Source organism: Capra hircus, chromosome 5 (assembly GCF_001704415.2).
Source record: "Capra hircus breed San Clemente chromosome 5, ASM170441v1, whole genome shotgun sequence".
In the NCBI taxonomy this organism is placed as follows: Eukaryota; Metazoa; Chordata; class Mammalia; order Artiodactyla; family Bovidae; genus Capra; species Capra hircus.
Window position 1 is genome coordinate 64,360,949 of NC_030812.1, and position 23,140 is coordinate 64,384,088.

Genomic DNA, 23,140 nt, shown 5'->3' on the forward strand with positions numbered 1-23,140 from the left:
CCGGGCGGGACGCGGTAGATGTCACCACGCGGCGGTCACGCTCTCCTTGGCGGCGCGCGGGCGGCGGGACCACCCAGAGGAAGCCGTCGGGGTTCGAGCCCCGGTACCCCGGAAACCCCGAGGGGAGAAGGAGGGGCGGGGAAGAGTTGATCCTTTTCTCCGGAGTTGCGCAAGGGGCAGGACGGCGCGGGTTGACTGGGACCGCCTGGGCGGGCATCCCCGCCGCGTCCCGCGCCGGGAGGCCGAACCAAAAGCGAAAGGAGCCGGGTCCCCCGCAGCCCCGGCGTCGCGTCCGCGGGGAGGTCGCCGCGCGCGGGGCAAGTCGGCGAGGGCCGCCGCTTTGTGACTTCACTGGTTTCGCAACAAGCCCGGGCCGCCCGCGCCCCACCCACCCCCGGCCGCCGCCTCGCCGCCAGCTGCCTCGCTCCGCTCTCCGCGCCTCCCCGCCCTCCGGAGCCGGGCCTGCCCCGCCGTCGCGGAGCCTCGGCTCAGCCCGGCCGCCCGCGGCTGTTCACCGCACGTGCGCCGCCCCCGCCTCCCGGCGGCGCGGAGCAGCCCGGCCACCAGCCCCGCGGCCCGGCTCCGTAGAGCGCAGCGCCCTCCCGGCGGTGGCGGCGCGATGCTGTGCTTTCTCCGGGGAATGGCCTTCGTCCCCTTCCTGCTGGTGACCTGGTCGTCCGCTGCCTTCATCATCTCCTACGTGGTCGCCGTGCTTTCCGGGCACGTCAACCCCTTTCTCCCCTACATCAGGTGAGGAGCCGGCGGAGTGAGGCTGGACGCGGGGCACCGCGCGGGAAGCGCTGCTGATGAGCAGGGGAGGTGTTCAGACCCCACTGGGCGTCCTGCCGGAAGATCGGATACCCACGCATAGAAGAGGGTGCCCCCGGTGGTCCCGGGGTGGACTGGGAGACGGGGCGTGGGAGCTGAGCAGTTCCGATTTTACCTCGACACTGAACAGAGTGGCATCCTGAGAGGCTCAGGATAGACAGAACTAGCAGACTGGGTACCGGGCAGACGCCTCTTGGGCGGTATTGAGACCAGAGTGGGTCCTGATGGATGGCACTTGCTGAGTGTGTAAGAGGTAGTCGCCCAAGTCGCGTCCGACTCTTTGTGACCCTGCGGACTTTAGCCCGCCTGGCTCCTCTGTCCATGGGATTCTCCAGGCAAGAATACTGGAGTGGGTTGCCATTCCCTTCTCCAGAGGATATTCCTGACCCGGGAATGGAACCTGCATCTCCCAGGTAGAATCTTTACCATCTGAGCTACCAGGGAAGCCCTATGCTAAAGCAGCTCCTGGATTTCACTTCCTCTTCCCAAAATCCTCGAGAAGCGGCTGTCTGGCTCCTCTTTCTTGCGAGAAAACTAAGTTTAAGCAGATGTTGAAATACCATCAGTGTGACACTGATGTCACAGCTGGGAAATTGGAAGCAGAACTCACACCCAGATTAATCTCTATGCCAGAAGCACCACCGTGCTACCCTTGGGTCTTTGAGAGCGGCTCTCAGTTCTTTTGTATGGAGCTGCCCAAGATCCCTTGGTCTTCAGATTGTCAATGATTGGTGACATCTCAGGTGTTGTTGCCATACAGTTTCATTTTTCATGAGTTTTTGCCTCTACTTATTTTTGGGGGTGGGGGCACACTGCTGGGATCTTAATTCCCTCACCAGGGATTGACTCGTGCCCCCAAATTAGAAGTCACAGTCTGAACCACTGGACCACAGGGGAAGTTTGGCCTCTACCTTTATTGAGAGTCACTTTATCAGTGCCCAGGACACACATCTGGATTTCCTGTGGCTCCCAGCTCTGTGCCTTGCCCGTGTTAATGGCATTCCTTAAACGTCAGAAAGATCCATCCTTATCCTAGTGGTGTATCCAACCTGTCTTACCCCTCTGGATCTGTATTGATTGGTGAGGGGTTTAGAAAATTGGTGAGACCTGAGGTTACTGCTTAATTATTGTAGGGATTGTAGAGATTACAGAAATTGCAGGGCCTCTTCCTCTTGCAGCAATGCCCTATATAGTCTTTTTAGTAGGCAACGAAGGGGAAATGAAGGTGGAGCAGGTGGGGACTAGAGTTTAAAGGTGCAAAGAAGCAAGCACAGCAGGATGCACAGAAGCCAGTCTGGAGTAACGGTGGGTTTGCCGATGCAAGATGACTTTCCCATCAGGCCTGCTGCCCCTGCAGAAACCTCGGCTTGGTTTCTCCTCGATAGTCTCTGTTTTCATTGTCTCGCTTTTCTTGATTCTGAAGTGGGATAGATCCTTTTAGACTGGTGTAAAAAGAAAGAGTTCTCTCCTATAATGCTTTTTATTGAGAAAGTAGTAGCTTTGTTTGTCACCAGTTTGAAGGTCGGGGCAGATAATAAAAGTGAAAGTCGCTTAGTCGTTTCTGACTCTTTGTGACCCCATGGACTATACAGTCCATGGAATTCTCCAGGCCAGAATACTGGAGTGGGTAGCCTTTCTCTTCTCCAGGGAGTCTTCCCAATCCCAGGATCGAACCTAGGTCTCCTGCACTGCAGGCGGATTCTTTACCAGCTGAGCCACAAGAGAAACCCAAGAATACTGGAATGGGTAGCTTATCCCTTCTCCAGCGAATCTTCCTGACCCAGGAATCGAACCAGGGTTTCGTGTATTGCAGGTGGATTCTTTACAACTGAGCTATCAGGGAAGCTGGGGCAGATAGTATTTGGTATGAATTGGGTAGGTGATTGGACTTCCCTGGTGGCTCAGATGGTAAAGTGTCTGTCTACAATGCGAGAGACCTGGGTTCGACCCCTGGTTCGGGAAGATTACCTGGAGAAGGAAATGGCAACCCACTCCAGTACTCTTGCCTAGAAAATCCCATGGACGGAGGAGCCTGGTGCAGGCTACAGTCCATGGGGTCACAAAGAGGTGGACACAACTGAGCGACTTCACTCTCACTTTCACTTGGGTAGGTGATCAGAGGCAGCATTTGAGTCTTTGTAGGGGTTTCTGAGGGCTCCCCAGGTGGATCAGTGGTAAAGAATTCACCTGCCAACGCAGGAGATGCAGGAGACATGGGTTCAATCCCTGGGTTGGGCAGATCCCCTGGAGAAGGAAGTGGCCGCCCACTCCAGTATTCTTGCCTGGAAATCCCATAGACAAAGGAGCCTGGCGGGCTACAGTCCATGGCATTGCAAAGAGTCAGACATGACTGAGCAACTGAGCATATGAGCACAAAAGTCTGATATGGTAGTGATTACTACCACGTCCAGGTGAGATATTAGATGTGCAGAAAAGGGGAAACAGCTGACAGGACCAACCTGTTGTGAGATGCTCAAATCATAGACGTTCCAAGGAAGAAATTTTAAATTTAGCAAGGAAAGAAAACTTTCAGGAGAAAGCAGAATTATAGAAGAAAAAGGTACAAGATTGTTCTCTTGTTGCCTGGAGCCTTCAGCCTACAAGCACGTGATTGCTTGCCTAAGTGTGCCTGGGGCCTTTAGGTTGTTTGCTCTTTGTGCCTACAGGAGTGGCTAGAGCACTGGATTACCTCTGCCCCTCCTAGAAAACCTAAGTCTTTGAGGCCAGGGCAAGGGCAAGATTAGAAGGGCAAGGACAAGATGGGATTAATTCCAAATTTATCTGGTTGGCCTAGACCTTAGGTGGTAAAGAAGTCACCTACCAATGCAGGAGACACAGGAGACGAGGGTTCGATCCCTGGGTTGGGAAGATCCCCTGAAGAAGGAAATGGCAGCCCACTCCAGTATTCTTGCCTGGAAAATCCCATGGACAGAGGAGCCTGGCAGGCTGCAGTCTATGGGGTCGCAGACTGAGCCTGCACAGCAACTTAACTGTCTAGCTCATCTCTGCCCTCAAAGAAGCCTCCAGTTCTTCCTTACCCTCATTCCCTCCATTTTCCTCCAGCCGCCTTGGCCTCCTGCCTGGATCTTGAGCATGTTAGGCACACATCTTCCTTTAAGCCTTTGCACTGGCTGTCGTCTACCAGAATGCTCTACCTCCAGATTATCACAGGCTTTCGTCCTTATCTCCTTTGTTCGAATATTATCTCTGTGAGGCCTGCTCTGATGGCCCACAGGGCTCCTTATCCCCTGGCCTCAATCCAGTCTTGTTTACCACAGCACCTATTACCTTCTAACAAATGATATGATTTGCTTATTTAGTATGTTGATCCTGTAAGATCCATGAAGGCTCCTGATATTTGTTGAGTTTTCTTGATATTTCTTGGGTGTTTATCTGTGAGTCTTGTTTCTCTTTCCTCCAGGGTGGGGCAGAGCCGTTTAGGGAAGGCTTGATAGGCCCTTGGTGGTGGGTCACTGATTTGGACATATTTAGGGTGAGCACCCAATACTTTGGCCACTTGAGGCAAAGAGCCAACTAATTGGAAAAGACCCTGATGCTGGGAAAGATTGAGGGCAGGAGAAGAAGGGGATGACAGAGGACGAGGTGGTTGATAGTGTTATGCCCAAGTCGCGAAATCTCCCAATGACCACCAGGGAGCCGATATCCGAAGCAAAAGCAAGAGAGTTTTTATTAACAAGCTCGAGCTGGGGCTTCCACCGTTTTACCGACATAGCAGCTATAGGGAGGAGCCCCGGGTTTTGGATTACATTGCTTATATAGGGAGTGTTCATGAAAAAAAGAATTTCTAGGTAGGGGGACGTCTGATTGGTCACTTTATTTCGAAGGGTTGTGTGTTGGTTTTTGATTGGTCCCTATTACGCAGGTAGACCACAAGTTCCTGAACGCTAAGTCAGGAGATTCTGGTCTGGGGTCCGATTGGCTCATGGGTGGTGGGGTGAGGTCAGGGGATTTCCAAAGGCTCTTTTCCCGGAACCTTACAAAATGGAGTTTTTCTGTTAACAAAATGGAGTAGCTTAGGTGCTTCAATAGCATCACAGACTCAATGAAGGTGAGTTTGAGCAAACTCCAGGAGATAGTGAAGGACAGGGAAGCCTGGCATGCTGCCGTCCATGGGGTCGTAAAGAGTCGGACACAATTTAGGAACTGAACGACGACCCTTTGATGTGAAGTCATTGTTCAGTCAATCTGATCTGATGTTTTTAAACAACACTGAACACTTTAAATAAAAGCCGTTGCATTTTACAGTTTTACTTATCTTCCAGTTTTATTGAGATACAGTTAACATCCAGTGGTGAATAAGCTTAAGGTGTAGAGTATCATGATTCAACTTGTGTACCTCAAGAAATGATCATCACAATAATTTTAGTGACTACCTATCATCTCATATAGATAGAAAATAAAAGAAAAAATACTTTTTTCCATGTGATGAAAACCCTTAAGATTTACTCTCTTAACACACAGCAGTGTTCATTATATTACTCATGTTGTACTTTACTTCCCTAGCACTTCCTTATCTTATAGCTGGAAGCGTGTGCCTTTTGGCTTGTTGTTGTTCAATCGCTCAGTAGTGTCTGACTCTTTGCAACCCCATGGACTGCAGCACGCCAGGCTTCCCTTTTGGCTACCTTCATGTTATTCCTACCCGCAGCCCCACCTCTGGAAACTTCAGATCTAATGTTTGTTTTGAAGTGTAATTGACCTATAACAGTTCCTTAGTTCCTGGTGTGCAACATAGCAATCTCTGTACATTACGAAACGATCTCCGCTAGCCATTGCATTTTAATGTTACTTGTTTACTTTTGGCTATGGTGGGTCTTTGTTGCTGCCCTGGCTTTTTTCTGGTTGAGCTGAGCAGGGACTACTTTTCATTGCAGTGTGTGGGCTTCTCCGTGCAGTGGCTTCTTTTGTTGAGGAGCACAGGTTCTAGGGCGTGCTGATTTTAGTAGTTTGCAGCACATGGGCTCAATAGTTGGAGTTCCTGGCTCAGTAGTTGTGCACGGGCTTTGTTGCTCCGCAGCAGGTGGTATCTTCCCAGATCAGGGATCAAACCCGAGTCTCCCTCATTGGCAGGCAGATTCTTTACCACTGAGCCACCGGGGAAGCCCTAGCCAATGCATTTTAAATAAGATCCAGAACTGTGGAAGGACTTCTTTCCAGTAAAATAATCAAATTCAGCTTTCTTATCAGACATTTTCTGATAACATTGTTATTCTTCAGTATATTAGACAAATGGAAATATACTCAACCTCATGAATGGGACAAAAATTAAAATCTACTGGATTGGCAGAAACCCAAATGTTTGATAACACATTCTACTGTCGAGATTTTGGGACAACAGGCTCCCGTACATCGTTGGTGGGAATGTAAAATGATTCAGTCTCTGTGGAAGGACTTAAGCACTAGTTATCAAAATGACACAAATACAATATCTATAGTATTAATAACGGCTTTTAATAACAAAGGGTTGGAAACAATACAAATGTCCCTCAGTAGAGGACTGGCTAAGTAAGTATGATTTACCTAAGAATACGTCAAACAAAAGTTCTCTACACATAGAATGCCCTCTTTAAAATTTCCATTACATTGTTACATGGAAAAAAGCAAGACTTAGAACCAAATAGCTACCATGGTAAAGATGGTGAGGGAGAAATAATATACATTTGTATTAGCTTGCATGAAGAAACTAATAAAAGTGGTGTATCTATGTAGGATTGAAGGAGGTGGTCATGACCACATGGTCATTGAGACCTTAGCAGATGGAAATAAAAGGGAAGGAATAAGACTTGCCTTGCCATACTTAAAAAAAAAAATGAATGTTTTAATTTTAAGATAACTGTCATTTTACATCCAGTTATAAAAAAATTAAAGATCCCATGTGTCTTTTTTAATTGGAGGATAGTTGCTTACTATGTTGTGTTAGTTTCTGCATACAGTAATGTGAGTCAGCCATAAGCATACATATATACCTTCCCTCATGAGCCTCCCTCCCATTCACACCCCGTACACCCTCGATGGACGTGAGTCTGAGTGAACTCCGGGAGTTGGTGATGGACAGGGAGGCCTGGCGTGCTGCGATTCATGGGGTTGCAAAAAGCGACTGAGCGACTGAACTGAACGGAACTGAATCCCCTGTAGGTCATCCTCATGTATCTTTTTACCCAGTTTCTCCCAAAGGTAACATCTAAACTTGGCATACCTTTTTAGATGAATTTATTTTTTAGCCAAATGAATGTTTCCTATCAGAAAATTAAATTAGAAGCATGGGGATTAAAACAGTCACCAAATTCAACAAGTAGTTTCTGTACTGCGTGCGTGCTAAGTCGCTTTGGTTGTGTCCCCCACTGCGACCCTATGGACTGTAGCCCACCAGGCTTCTCTGTCCACGGGATTCTCCTAGCAAGTGGAGAATTGGAGTGGGTTGCTGTTTCCTCCTCCAGGGAATCTTCTCAACACAGGCATACCTCTCCTGCATTGGCAGGCAGATTCTTTACCACTAGCGCCACCTGAGAAGCCCATTAATGCAGGGATGTGAAAACCAAAGACAAATACAAATCAACCTCAAAGAATTTGTTTAGATTTTTACAAGGCCACACCCATATTCTTAAGTACAATCATGCTTAATTTGTAATAGTTTCTTATATTTCTTCTCCTACCAAATCCCTCAGGCTATTTTCAGTCACCTTTATCCCAGCTGATAAGCCTTTCCCTTTTTATACCTTCTGCTTTGGCCTGTGTCTCCTACTTCCAGAGTATTCTGTGGCCCTTTAGTTTTAAATTTTTGCCATTTCTGCATCCTGATTGCTTTTCATTAGCCTAGTCTCACGTTTTGTGCAATTACTGTTTGCTGGGTGGCTTGTGTGTACTCAATCGTGTCCAACTCTTTGCAACCCCATGGACTGTAGCCCATCAGGCTCCTCTGTCCATGGGATTCTCCAGACAAGGATACTGGAGTGGGTAGCCATTCCCTTCTCCAGGGGATCTTCCCAACCCAGGGATTGAACCTGGGTCTCCTGCACTGCAGGCAGATTCTTCACCACTATGCCACCTGGGTGGCTTGTGGTGAAAGGTTGCTGCTGACCCACGAAACACGCCAGGATTCTTGGCCTCCGAAGGAGAAGAATTCAATCTGGGGCCAGAGACAAGGCTTGATTGCTCAGAGCTTTTGTGTAATCAAGTTTTATTAGAGTATAAAGGAGATAGAGAAAGCTTCTGACATTGGCATCAGAAAGGGGCTGAAAGAGTGCCCCCCTTCTAGTCTTCAGCTGGATGTTGTATAGTCACTAGCAGTCTGTTAATGAAAGAAAGGAATGTCTTAAAACTCAGAATGGCACCAGGCCCCTCACCCATAAGATGCATTTTGGGATGATCTTGACACCAGACGATTCATCCGATAGACTTGAATCTTGTAGAAGGGCAGATTACCATACAAATAGTTTCATTTACATAGATTAGGGGAACAAATTCTGAGTTTAGCATAATGGTTTGTCCAGTAGGTTCTGAGCCATTTGGCAGAAACCGACTTGAAGACAGTCTAGGGTACATGAACATAGCTTAAGACAAGTATTTCCATAAGAAAAATGCATTGGTTAACTCAAGGTTTGAGAATAATTAACTTCAGGTGAAACCGGGTGTCATTATGGCAACACAGTATTTTAAGAGAAACCTCCTTTTAAATTTGTATAGAGAAGGGGGGAAAATACCACTAGTTTGTTTCCTCCTGCCACTTAAGCGAGATAAAAATGTCTGACACTTGTAGCCTATTTCCTCTGTTTGGAGATCCCTGGCCTTCCTGCCTGTTACCCTCTCAGTGGTCTTTGGCTATTCCCATTGTTCCTCCTCATGACCACACACCCTGCCTAGTTAGTGATGGCAGAAACCTGGGATCACCGAGGATTAAGCCAAAAGGGAGGCCAAATCACATAGTGAACAAAGTAAAAGAGGTTGGGTCTTTAACTCCAAAACTGGATCTAAAAATTATCCTTATTTAGTTAATAATCACAAAATTTAGGTTTATATATATAATCATAACTATGTGCTAATGCTTATAAGGAACAAAATCCATTTCTAATGGATAAACCAGAATGAAAAGATAAAGCTCCTACAGGAGCAAAAGATAAAGTTCCTGTAACGAATAGATGGGGAAACAATGGAAACTATGACGGGCTTTATTTTGGGGGGCTCCAGAATCACTGCAGATGGTGATTGCAGCCATAGAATTAAGAGATGCTTGCTCCTTGGAAGAAAAGCTATGACAAACCTAGATAGCTTATTAAAAAGCAGAGACATTACTTTGGCAACAAAGTCAACTGAAACACGTAGTAGGTGATTAGTATATACTGTGTGATTGCTAAGATCATTTGTAGCACACGGGTCTGTATTATTAGTCTTCTCAGCCTCTCTTCAACTGTTAGCTCATTCTGCCAGTGTTCATTGTTCATTAACTTTGACTGTGATTCCAGTTGTTCTCCAAGATCATTTCTGTGGACTTCATGAAAGTTTCCATATTTTACACCCTCACTTTGTAGTGCTATTTTTGAGTATTTACAACACTTGATAATCATACTGAGAGGTAACATAGTGTGCTAAGTAAGGGAACAACTTTGGAGTAGATACCTTTGATTTGAATACAGCTCTGCCATGCACACCAGCTGTGGGAGTTTGGACAATTCATTTGACTTTCTTTGCTTCTCTGTGGGTTAATAATAGCACCTGCCTGATGCATGAACATGTGAACTCACTTAGAACTCGTCAGTGCCCTGGTCAAGAACATAAGTTCTCTGTTGGTGTTTGCTATTAGTCATATCAAGGGACCAGTCTACATCGGTCTGGATAGATGCCAGTGTTAAGTGGGAAAAGACGTTTGGTTGAGGTGAGGGCTAATTTTATAACCCCTCAGTTTGTGAATATAGTAGTAGCTTTCTTAACCAACCTCGACTTAATCAACTTGCTCTCCTAACTGGTAAAGTCATTCTCTGAAAAACACAGTGACGGAAGCTGGGGGTCCCTGGAAGCCTCTCCCAGCAGTGGCCTCTCTCAGGGCTGCTCGCTCTCTTCTCTCATCTATTTCTTTGTCCACCTGTTAAATGCCAGCTGTGTTGGTTCCCAAATGAGTTTATGCCAGTTGTATTTTCTCCACTGTGATTGTGTGATTTAAAATCAATGTACAGGAACTGTTGGTCTGCGAATGCAAAAAGATAGTTGTCATTTCTAAGGGAACTCAGTTGAATGCTTTGGAAAGATTCCAAAGAGACAAGTTGTCAAAAACTGCAGTCCATTTAGTAGTGTTTATGACAAGTGTAAAGATGTACAGAACCTGATGAAAAACTAGAAGGATTAGGTGCTGCAACTGCTTCAAAAGTGTTTTTAAGATTTCCCTTCACTGTAAAGACACTGAAACTGGAAATGAGATCATCCACAGCACACGTGCTGTGTACGCCAGGAGGACACATAGTGGACTCGTGTAACACATGTTACAGCCTTGACCAGCGCCCATACGCAGGTGAATGAATGTATGGACAGTTGTATATTTGTGGTGTGTACATATTCATATGATTTTTATTTATTGTTTTTAGTTGAAATATAGTTGATTTACAATGTTTTGTTAGTTTCAGTTGCATAGCAAAGTGATTCAGTTATGTATATACATATTCTTTTTCAAATTCTTTTCCATTATAGGTTATTATTAAAAGATATTGAATATAGTTCCCTGCACCATACAATAGATCCTTGTTATATATCTATTTTATATATATTAGTGTGTATCTGTTTATCCCAAACTCCTGATTTACTTCCCACCCCACTCCCGCCATATCCACATAGTTTTTGATGGCTTCCTGCTTAAACCAGGTTTTTTGATTATTGTGGTTTAGTCACTAAGTCGTGTCCGACTCTTGTGATCCCATGGACTGTGTATAGCCTGTCAGGCTCCTCTATCCATGGGATTCTCCAGGCAAGAATACTGGAGTGGGTTGCCATTTCCTTCTCCAGGGGATCTTCCCAACCCAGGAATCGAACTCAGGTATCCTGCATTGCAGGTAGATTCTTTGCTGACTGAGCTACAAGGGAAGTCCCAAGTTTTTGATTCTTAACTACAGTGAATTTCAGGCAATGGTGACTTTTGCTTCCTTGTTCAGCTGCAACAATGGGACTTGAAATAATAAATAATAGGATAATGAGGTCTCTGTGTATATAGTCAGAGAAGGAAATGGCAACCCACTCCAGTATTCTTGCCTAGAGAATCCTGTGGACAGAGGAGCCTGGTGGGCTGCTGTCCATAGGGTCACATAGAGTCGGACACGACTGAAGCGACTTAGTATGCATGCATGCATTGGAGAAGGAAATGGCAACCCACTCCAGGATTTTTGCCTGGAGAATCCCAGGGATGGAGGAGCCTGGTGGGCTGCCGTCTATGGGTCGCACAGAGTCAGACACAACTGAAGCAACTTAGCTATAGCTGTAGCTGTATACAGTCACATTCAGTTCAGTTCCGTTCAGTCGCTCAGTCGTGTCCGACTCTTTGCAACCCCATGAATTTCAGCATGCCAGGCCTCCCTGTCCATCACCAACTCCCAGAGTTCGCTCAGACTCACCTCCATCAAGTCCGTGATGCCATCCAGCCATCTCATCCTCGGTCGTCCCCTTCTCCTCCTGCCCCCAATCCCTCCCAGCATCAGAGTTTTTTCCAGTGAGTCAACTCTTCTCATGAGGTGGCCAAAGTGCTGGAGCTTCAGCTTTAGCATCATTCCTTCCAAAGAAATCCCAGGGTTGATCTCCTTCAGAATGGACTGGTTGGATCACCTTGCAGTCCAAGGGACTCTCAAGAGTCTTCTCCAATACCACAGTTTAAAAGCATCAATTCTTTGGTGCTCAGCTTTCTTCACAGTCCAATGCTCACATCCATTCATGACTACTGGAAAAACCATAGCCTTGACTAGACAGACCTTTGTTGGCAAAGTAATGTCTCTGCTTTTAAATATGTTCTCTAGGTTGGTCATAACTTTCCTTCCAAGGAGTAAGCGTCTTTTAATTTCATGGCTGCAGTCACCATCTGCAGTGATTTTGGAGCCCAAAAAAATTAAGTCTGACACTGTTTCCACTGTTTCCCCATCTATTTGCCATGAAGTGATGGGACCGGATACCATGATCTTAGTTTTTTGAATGTTGAGCTTTAAGCCAACTTTTTCACTCTCCTCTTTCACTTTCGTCAAGAGGCTTTTTAGTTCCTCTTCACTTTCTGCCATGAGGGTGATGTCATCTGCATATCTGAGGTTATTGATATTTCTCCCAGCAATCTTGATTCCAGCTTGTGCTTCTTCCAGCCCAACGTTTCTCATGATGTACTCTGCATATAAGTTAAATAAGCAGGGTGACAATATACAGCCTTGACGTACTCCTTTTCCTATTTGGAACCAGTCTGTTGTTCCATGTCCAGTTCTAACTGTTGCTTCCTGACCTGCATATAGGTTTCTCATATTTCTCCTCTGTTTAAGGTTTTCAACATCTTTGAATACATAAAATTCTTTTTTTTTCACCGACTTAATCCTGTGCATATTTTTCTTCTGCTAGCCCTACCTTTTAAAAGGCAGTAGAGGGTTGCTCAGAAGTCTTGACCGATGCAGGGTTGACAGCTTTTCATCATTAATGCTCAATTTCAACTTTTAGAGTGCTCCACTGAACAGTCTTCTTTCCAACAGTAATTGCGTTTCGGTCCATCAGGAATATGAAGTGTAGAGTCACAGCATACTAAGGACAACTTACTAATGACTTCAGAAGGGAGCTGGTATGAACCCAATTGTAAGATACACAGTTCTGTAAATTCACGTGGAGGGGATATGTTATAATAAAAAGAAATGCAACCTAGCAGCCGAGAAGAGTTCTGAACTGTATCCATCGAAGTCAGACAGCTGCAGATGCATGCCTTGGCTTCCCCATTTACAGTTTCTGTGGCCTTGGGCAAGTTTCTTTTCTAAGACTCAGTTTTTCTTCTTTAAGGTGACAGTAAGTACTTTCCTTTATAACATTCTAAACACCAAATAAGATGAACCTGGCCAAGTATAAGTGTTGAGGAAATGTTAACTTTTTTCCTTTTGTAATCTTAGCAGCTATAGTCCAAGCAGAGATGGTCTTTTAGAGACTCCTCTGAGAAAAATTCTCAGAATCTGACCTCTTATGCCTCCCTCTTCATTACCATTCTGGTCCAAGCCACTGTCCTCTCTTGATAAACTACTGAAATTACTTCCTAAGTCTCCCTGGTCCATTCCCGCCTCTTCACAGTCTTTTTGCAACATTCTTTAACAACATCAGTCAACTTGATATCACTTCCCTGCTCTCAGCCCTCAGTGGCTTCCCTTCATGTTTAGAGTAACAGAGTCCTTGCCTTGACTCACATGACCCATGGGGCTCTCCATGATCCCTTTGCCCCTGTGCACTCAGGTCTTGGCTCACTCCCCACCAGCCATGCCTCTTTCCTTCCAGTTCCTCTGATATATTGCCACTTTCTGGCCTTTGACTTGGCTTTGCCCTCTGCTTGTAATTTTTCTGGCCCAAACATTCTGCTTCATTCAGATCTCTGTTTCAAGTACCCTTCCCACATTGCCCTGTCTCGGGTGGGTGGCTCATCTCTCTCTCCCTGTCCTCTTAATCCAGCTTGCCTCTTCTTCACAGCATGCATTACTCCTAGATGATTTTTATTGCCCCACAAGAATGTAATTCCACAAAGGAGGGACTTTTTCTGTTTTGCTTGCCACTGCATTTGTGACTAAGATCAGTTGCTTAGTCATGTCCGACTCCTTGTGATCCCATGGACTGTAGCCCACCAGGCTCCCCTGTCCATGGAATTTTCCAGGCAAGGATACTGGAATGGGTTCCCATTTCCTTCTCCAGGGGATCTTCCCAACTCACAGATGGAACCCTGCGTCTCCTGTATTGGCAGGCAGATTCTTTACCACTCACTGAGCCACCTGGGAAGCCCTTCTACAGAATTGCCTGCTGCATAAGAGGCTATCAGTAACCATCAGATGAATCAATGAATCTGATTTTTGTTGTTGTTGTTAGATACTAAGCTTTTCCATGGGGTTGCAAAGAGCTGGACACAACTGAGCGAATGAACTGAACTGAAGCTTCTCAAAGTGAATTATCTGTTCATCTTTGAATCCTCATCACCAGGCACAATTCCCACCAAGTAGGAGATGCTTAGCACTATTTTGAAAACGTTGTTGTATGAATGAACAAAGAGGGAATTTGGGTTGATAGAGGTAATTGCATGTGGATAAAGTGAGAAAACAACAAGTTATTTGCGTTTATGACTAAGATATTTTTCTCAAGTTTAAAAGTAGTTGAATATAATATTGTATATTAACTACACCTCGAAAAAAAAGTTTACATAGCTATGGGGTACCTCTTGTCCTAGAATGATCACTGAGTGAAGCTGCCAAAAAATTAACCCTAATAATTTAAGGTAATAAAAGGGTATCTTTTTTGGCCAAGAGTCTTGTGGGATCTTAGTTCACTGACCAGGGATTGAACCTGGGTAATGGCTGTGAAAGCATTGTGTCCTAACTACTGGATCACCAAGAGAATTCCCTGGAATGACTATTTATTATAATATTTATTTTGAATAATATATTTAAATGTGAAGAAAAAGGAAACGATCGTCTCCTTTTACTGGTGCATTAAGTGTTTTTTGGTTCTAAGTCCTGGCTGTCCTTGGTTCTAAGTCCTGGCTATCCTTGGTTCTAAGTCCTGGTTATCCTTGGTTCTAAGTCCTTGGCTATCATCCGAACAATGGGCCTAGGATTTTAGGGGAATCTAATAAACCTCAGTCTGGGCATGCAGATAATTTTGCATGCTGTCAGCATCTCAGTTCCCCCAATAAACCATGAGCTTAGGCTTTAGGGTAATGGAATGGAATCACAGATATCCAATGTTTTAAAGAGCAGCATTCGACCAAACATATTATCATGCATGTCTTACTTATAATGTTTTTCTTCCTCTGAGCATCATCAGATAGATTATGAACTGGCTTAATGTTTACATTATTTTGGAGAAAGATGTTAGATAAACCACTTGGAATTTTCTGTAATGAACTAAACTTGTAGAATGTAAATACAGTGAAGAAAGAAAGAAAGTGAAGTCACTCAGTCGTGTCTGACTCTTTATGACCCCATGGATTGTAGCCTACCAGGCTTCTCCGTCCATGGGATTTTCCAGGCAAAAGTACTGGAGTGGGTTGCCATTGCCTTCTTCAAGTACAGTAAATATAGGTGTAAATTGGTTTCCTAGGCACAACTGTGTACACATAACAGCCTCAATAGCTTCTAAGCCCCAAGCAAGTGAACAATGAGTTCCTATCCCCGTACAGTTTCCAGGAATTGCCTCCTTTACTGGGAGGCAAGTGAGGATGTGGATGGGACCCAGGCAGGGCTTAAGTCACGTGACAGAGAGTTCTGTGGTGGGCGTTGGGTAAGAGGACTCCTTCTGCCAAACTGGGAGGCAACTGGTTCGACTTGGCGTTCATTCTCCGCTTTCCTAAAGCAGATGCCCAGGTACCGCTGTGCCAGTCAGAGCCCACTGCCTCTCCCTTTGCACAGTACGATCACTCACTGTGGGCTTAAAAAGTGTGAAGTGAGGGGCTTCCCTGGTGGTCCTGTGCCTGACTCCATGCTCCCGATGCAGGGGGAGTAGGTTCAACCCTGGTCAGGGAACTGCTTCCCACATGTGGCAACTAAGACCCAGCACAGCCAAATAAATAAATAAATTTTTTTTTTTTTTTAATAAGAGTACCATAGATTCCCTTGGTACTCCCTTGGTTGTTATGCTCTGAATTCTAGTGTAGGGCAGAAAGTGTGATGTAATATTTACTTATAATGTATATTAGCTTGGAGACCAAAAGACTTAAAAGAGCATTTTAAGGTCAGAAAGTCTTTCATATGGATATAATATATATATAATATACATAAAATACATATGTATATATGCACATAGCCTTACAGCTTCCTCTGACATGGATATGTATATGAAAAAAAATATATGCATATATTTTTAAAGAAAAGAACTTGTTAACATTTAATAGCCCTCCCTCCATGTGGCTTCAAGCTGCCAGGACACAGCCACTCCCCCGCCACCTCTGACACGCACACACACACACACACACACACACACACACACACACACACACACACCCCCTTGATATTCTCCTCAGCTCTTCTGCTGAAGAATTTAACCTTCTTGATGATGTTACTCCCAAAACTGAGTCTATCTTTAGGTGGATATCAAGCCAGGAGACACAACCAAGCCAGAGAACGGAATAAAAAAGGATTTATTAGTTGCAGAAAGTAAGGAAAACACTTTTTCCAAAGCTGTATCCCCCCCCCTCAAAGTAAAATTAGGTAAGTTTTAAGCTAAGGGTACAAGCATACTCATGAAGGGGCTTGAGTGGAGGGGAATTCAGTATAGAATTGAGGCAGAGGTCAACAGTATCCAAGCTTGAGAACCACAAGGTCAGGAAAGGTCAACATTCTCATCCCAGAGGGTCCCGTGGATCTGGTGGGTGAGCCCTCAAGAGGGGTTTTTCTCGGTTACTCAGTCACGTCTGACTCTTTACAGCCACAGCTCTGTACATGAGATTTCCTAGGTAAGAATACTGGAAGGGTTTGCATTTCCTTCTCCAGGGGATTTTCCCCATCCAGGGATAGGACCCAGGTCTCATGCAGTGGAGGCAGATTCTTTACCATCTGAGCCCCAGTTCAGTTCAGTTCAGTTCAGTCACTCAGTGGTGTCTGACTCTTTGCGACCCCATGAATTGCAGCACGCCAGGCCTCCCTGTCCATCACCAACTCCCGGAGTTCACTCAAACTCACGTCCATCGAGTCAGTGATGCCATCCAGCCATCTCGTCCTCTGTTGTCCCCTTCTCCTCCTGCCCCCAATCCCTCCCAGCATCAGAGTCTTTTCCAATGAGTCAACTCTTCGCATGAGGTGGCCAAAGTACTGGAGTTTCAGCTTCAGCATCATTCCTTCCAACGAACACCCAGGGCTGATCTCTTTTAGAATGGACTGGTTGGATCACCTTTCAGTCCAAGGGACTCTCAAGAGTCTTCTCCAACACCACAGTTCAAATGCATCAATTCTTCGGTGCTCAGCTTTCTTCACAGTCCAACTCTCACATCCATACATGACTACTGAAAAAACCATAGCCTTGACTAGACAGGCCTTTGTTGGCAAAGTAATGTCTCTGCTTTCGAATATGCTGTCTAGGTTGCTCATAACTTTCTTTCCAAGGAGTAAGCGTCTTTTAATTTCATGGCTGCAATCACCATCTGGAGTGATTTTGGAGCCCCCCAAAATAAAGTCTAGACACTGTTTCCATTGTTTCCCCATCTATTTGCCATGAAGTGATGGGACCGGATGCCATGATCTTTGTTTTCTGAATGTTGATCTTTAAGCCAACTTTTTCACTCTCCACTTTCACTTTCATCAAGAGGCTTTTTAGTTCCTCTTCACTTTCTGCCATGAGGGTGGTGTCATCTGCATATCTGAGGTTATTGATATTTCTCCTGAAAATCTTGATTCCAGCTTGTGCTTCTTCCAGCCCAACGTTTCTCATGATGTACTCTGTATAGAAGTTAAATAAGCAAGGTGACAATATACAGCCTTGACGTACTCCTTTTCCGATTTGGAACCAGTCTGTTGTGCCATGTCCAGTTCTAACTGTTGCTTCCTGACCTGCATATAGGTTTCTCAAGAGGCAGGTCAGGTGGTCTGGTATTCCCATCTCTTTCAGAATTTTCCACAGTTGATTGTGATCCACACAGTCAAAGGCTTTGGCATAATCAATAAAGCAGAAATAGATGTTTTTCTGGAACTCTCTTGCTTTTTCCATAATCCAGCGGATGCTGGCAATTTGATCTCTGGTTCCTCTGCCTTTTCTAAAATCAGCTTGAACATCTGGAAGTTCATGGCTCACATACTGTTGAAGCCTGGCTTGGAGAATTTTGAGCATTACTTTACTAGCTTGTGAGATGAGTGCAATTGTGCAGTAGTTTGAGCACTCTTTGGCATTGCCTTTCTTAGGGATTGGAATGAAAACTGACCCTTTCCAGTCCTGTGGCCACTGCTGAGTTTCCCAAATTTGCTGGCATATTGAGTGCAGCACTTTCACAGCATCATCTTTCAGAATTGAAACAGCTCAACTGGAATTCCATTACCTCCATTAGCTTTGTTCATAGTGATGCTTTCTAAGGCTCACTTGGCTTCAAGCCAGAATGTCTGGCTCTAGGTGTGTGATCACACCATCGTGATTATCTTGGTCGTGAAGCTCTTTTTTGTACAGTTCTTCTGTGTATTCTTGCCATCTCTTCTTAATATCTTCTGTTTCTGTTAGGTCCATACCATTTCTGCCCTGTATCGAGCCCATGTTTGCATGAAGTGTTCCCTTGGTATCTCTAATTTTCTTGAAGAGATCTCTAGTCTTTCCCATTCTGTTCTTTTCCTCTGTTTCTTTGCATTGATCGCTGAAGAAGGCTTTCTTATCTCTCTTTGCTATTCTTTGTAACTCTGCATTCAGATGCTTATATCTTGCCTTTTCTCCTTTGCTTTTCACTTCTCTTCTTTTCGCAGCTATTTGTAAGGCCTACCCAGACAGATATTTTGCTTTTTTGAATTTCTTTTCCATGGAGATGGTCTTGATCCCTGTCTCCTGTACAATGTCATGAACCTCCATCCATAGTTCATCAGGCACTCTATCAGATGTAGTCCCTTAAATGTATTTCTCACTTCCACTGTATAATCATAAGGAATTTGATTTAAGTCATACTTGAATGGTCTAGTGGTTTCCCCTACCCTCTTCAATTTAAGTCTGAATTTGGCAATAAGGAGTTCAGGATCTGAGCCACAGTCAGCTCCTGGTCTTGTTTTTGTTGACTGTATAGAGCTTCTCCATCTTTGACTGCAAAGAATATAATCAATCTGATTTTGGTGTTGACCATCTGGTGATGTCCATGTGTAGAGTCTTCTCTTGTGTTGTTGGAAGAGGGTGTTTGCTATGACTAGTGCGTTCTCTTGACAAAACTCTATTAGCCTTTGCCCTGCTTCATTCCATATTCCAAGGCCACGTTTGCCTGTTACCCCACGTGTTTCTTGACTTCCTACTTTTGCATTCCAGTCCCCTATAATGAAAAGGACATCTTTCTTGGGTGTTAGTTTTAAAAGGTCTTGTAGATCTTCATAGAACCGTTCAACTTCAGTTTCTTCACCATTACTGGTTGGAGCAAAGACTTGGATTACTGTGATATTGAATGGTTTACCTTGGAAATGAACAGAGATCATTCTGTCGTTTTTGAGATTGCATCCAAGTACTGCATTTCGGACTCTTTTGTTGACCATGATGGCTACTCCATTTCTTCTGAGGGATTCCTGCCTGCAGTAGTAGATATAATGGTTATCTGAGTTAAATTCACCCATTCCAGTCCATTTTAGTTTGCTGATTCCTAGAATGTCACCGTTCACTCTTGCCATCTCCTGTTTGACCACTTTCAATTTGCCTTGATTCATGGACCTAACATTCCAGGTTCCTATGCAATATTGCTCTTTACAGCATCAGATCTTGCTTCTATCACCAGTCACATCCACAGCTGGGTATTGTTTTTGCTTTGGCTCCATCCCTTCATTCTTTGTGGAGTTATTTCTCCACTGATCTCCAATAGCATATTGGGCACATACCGACCTGGGGAGTTCCTCTTTCAGTATCCTATCATTTTGCCTTTTCATACTGTTCATGGGGTTCTCAAGGCAAGAATAGTGAAGTGGTTTGCCATTCCCTTCTCCAGTGGACCACATTCTGTCTAAGCCCCAGGGAGACCAAATTCGACAAAACAGTTCCAGAAAGTGTTTCAGGCTAACTTTACCATTGAAACAAAACTGTGAGTCTTTACAACTATTTATTACCTTTGCTAGTTTTATTCCTCTTGCTTGATAACAGTTGTTTGTTCTTTTGTTCCCTTAAGATCCTTATTGCTGAGGCATGTTCAAGGGCAAACATTGTGGCCAGGCCTAGATGACAAAGTGGCTTAGGCCTAAAGTGGTTTCTCTTGTGTCAAATAGCTTCATCTGGTTCACTTCCTCCAGGGCCCCCTACCCTATCTGCTTACAAGTACAGGATGCTTTGGGAGCTCTCTTCCTCAGAGCTTGATAGTAGCTGGATCACACCTCATCAATGTTCAGAGCAGCTCCAGTCTTGTTTTTGACCCATATTTTCCCCTAATTGGTCCACACTTTATTCAAGGTTGACAATCTGGGCAGAAGCTCTGATTCCTCTCTTAGGTGGTGATGTCTTATTCCAACTTTCCCAAAGTAAGCTGGGTGATATTCATCAAGGCTGACTGTGTGGTGATGAATGCCGTCAGTATTACCCAGACCTCCTGGTCTTTCTGATGTTTGATGATGCTCCGTGGCCATGACTCACATGGACCCTAAGTTTCTGGGTCTTCCTTGTCAGGATGGCATGTCAGTGGCTGAGATGAAAGAGGGAGACTTCTGTTTGTATTAACAACAGTAGGCAACCACTACTATCCTTAAAGAGTTTCCCAGGTGATACAGTCAGAGAAGGCAATGGCACCCCACTCCAGTACTCTCGCCTGGAAAATCCCATGGACAGAGGAGCCTAGTAGGCTGCAGTCCCTGGGGTCTCGAAGAGTCGGACACGACTGAGCGACTTCACTTTCACTTTTCACTTTTCACTTTCATGCACTGGAGAAGGAAATGGCAACCCACTCCAGTGTTCTTACCTGGAGAATCTCAGGGATGGCAGAGCCTGGTGGGCTGCTGTCTATGGGGTCGCACAGAGTTGGACACGACTGAAGCGACTTAGAAGCAGCAGCAGCAGCAAGTGATACAGTGATAAAGAATCTTCCTACCAGTGCAGGAGACACCGGAGACTAAGCTCACTCTCTAGGTCGGGAAGATCTCCTGGAGGAGGAAATGGCAACCCACCCACTCCAGTATTCTTGCCTGGAAAATTCCATGGACAAAGGAGCCTGGCAGGCTATAGTCCATGGGGTCGCAGAGTTGGACATGACTGAGCACGTATACACACTATCCTTAAAAGTTCTTAGAAGTGGCCACTTTTTTTTGTTTTTTTGTCCCCCACTCCCCGGGGGGCTTGCAGGATCTTAGTTCCCCGACTATGGATTAAACATAGGCCCAAAGCAATGAAAGCTTGGAATCCTAACCACTGGACCGCCAGGGAATTCCAAGATTCTGCCTGTATGGTTTAAAACGTACAGATAAGCAAGGATAAAATAGCATTCTGAAATCCTGAGCTTTTGAATGGCATGTTTGATGTCATGTGGACTGCACACCTGGGCCCTTGAAATATGTCCTGGTTTGTTCTCCCTGGATGGATGGCCCCCAAGTCTGGTCATCTTCTCATCTCCTGTTGGAGCACCTTTGTCCCCACTTCTGCCTACCCCCTTACGTGGCAGATTCCCTTCAGACCCATGACAACAAGTACTCTTGCATGAGTCACTGGGTAGCTGCTTTTCTATACTCTGAGGGCAAGAAAAGAAGGCTTCTTTCCCCTGTGTGAATTACTCTTCTGGCAAAGTGCTGCCCAAGGGCACGCATATGCTGTCTCCACTTCTCCCCATCACTGATTCCCGACCCCTCCTCACCCACTCAGAGCCTTGTCATGCTCAGAAGGGTGTCCTGCACATCGGGCAGCCTTCTCCATGTCAACATCCCTTTAGTGAGAAAAGGAACTATTAGTAGGAAAATGGTGATGTTAACTCTTACAGTTACAAGGGACACTGAGGTTGGTTTGTTTGTTAATATTTATTTGCTCTGCCGGGTTTTAGTTATGGCACGCAGATCTCCTATCCATTGTGGCAGGCAGGGTCTAGTTCCCTGACCGGAGCCGGAACCTATGCCCCCTGCGTCGGGAGTGCAGAGTCTTAGCCACTGGACCACCGGGGAAGTCCAGGTGTCACTGAAATTGAAGTAATTGGGACCAGAGGCATTTGTGGAAAGGGAAACATTAACGTCTTCATACTCACCAACTATTAAATGTTCACAAAGCTCAAAGGCTCCTGCTTCCTGCACATACAGGACACTTCACTTTGAAGTGCATCTTTTCAACTCGATCCATTTTTCAGTACTTAAATTTCAGAGCTGTTTTAAAATGTGGAAACATTTAAGACGGGTCTGAGCTGTTTTATATTGGGAATGCTTTTGCTGTCACTTTGAAATGCTGCTTTATGTGAGCAGCTTGAGAGCATAAAAATGTAAACCTTGGCGTGAACGAATAGAAACCAGCATATGCCAAATGCTGCGTTCCAGCTTTAATTCCTTGATAGATTACATTTGAAAAATGTCTCTTAGCTATTTTTTTGTTAAAATAATTTATCATCATGAGTATGCCCTTGATAGCTTATTATTTCCATAAAGCACTGATAAGCCTCAATAATATTTATTGTTCAGCCTTCCATCATCTTTTCAGCAATGTAAATTTTTATGCATCAATTGTCATTTTAAAAATTAAAATGATGTGTTTATATATATTTAATATTCAAATAGTAGATTTTTCAAATGTGATTTTTGGTCTCTTTTTTCCTCCTCCCTGGAGGAGTCAGTACCTCACCAGGTATGAACACACACACACACACACACACACACACACAATGAACACATGCCTCTGAGTTTTCAGGTGGAATCATCTGCGAAACACCACCACCATTCACTTTAAGTATTTCCTCACATGGCATTGTCACTTATACTTCAAAACAAACAAATGTACAAACAAACTCATAGAAAAGGGGACCAGAAAAAGGAAACAGTCTCATAGAAAAAGTGGTTTTCAGATAAATGAGTACCAGAGATGTAATGTACAACATAGGTAATATAATTAATACTGTTTTATGTTACATGGGCTTCCCTTGTGGCTCAGCTGGTAAAAAATCTGCCTGCAATGTGGGAGACCTGGGTTCAATCCCTGGGTTGGGAAGATCCCCTGGAGAAGGGAAAGGCTACCCGCTCCAGTATTCTGGCCCGGAGAATTCCATGGACTGTGTAGTCCATGGGGACACAAAGAGTCAGACACTACTGAGTGACTTTCACTTTCACTGTGTTACATATGAAAGTTAAGAAAGTAGATCCTAAGAGTTCTCATCATAAGGAAAAAATTTTCTTTAAAAAAAAATTATGTCTTTATGAGATGATAGATATTCACAAAACATTGTGATGATCGTTTCATGATGTCTAAGTCAGATCATTATGCTGTACCCCTTAAACATATACAGTGC

General features: G+C 44.7%; 1 protein-coding gene across 1 annotated transcript in view; it reads left to right on the forward strand.

The window, feature by feature from the left end:
* DRAM1 (DNA damage regulated autophagy modulator 1) overlaps positions 507–23,140 on the forward strand; it is a 40,346-nt gene continuing 17,712 nt past the window's right edge. Inside the window, exon 1 of the mRNA XM_005680638.3 lies at positions 507–750. Within this exon, the coding sequence (XP_005680695.3) occupies positions 620–750 (131 nt within the window). The 5' untranslated portion in view covers positions 507–619. The remainder of the gene's footprint in view (positions 751–23,140) is intronic.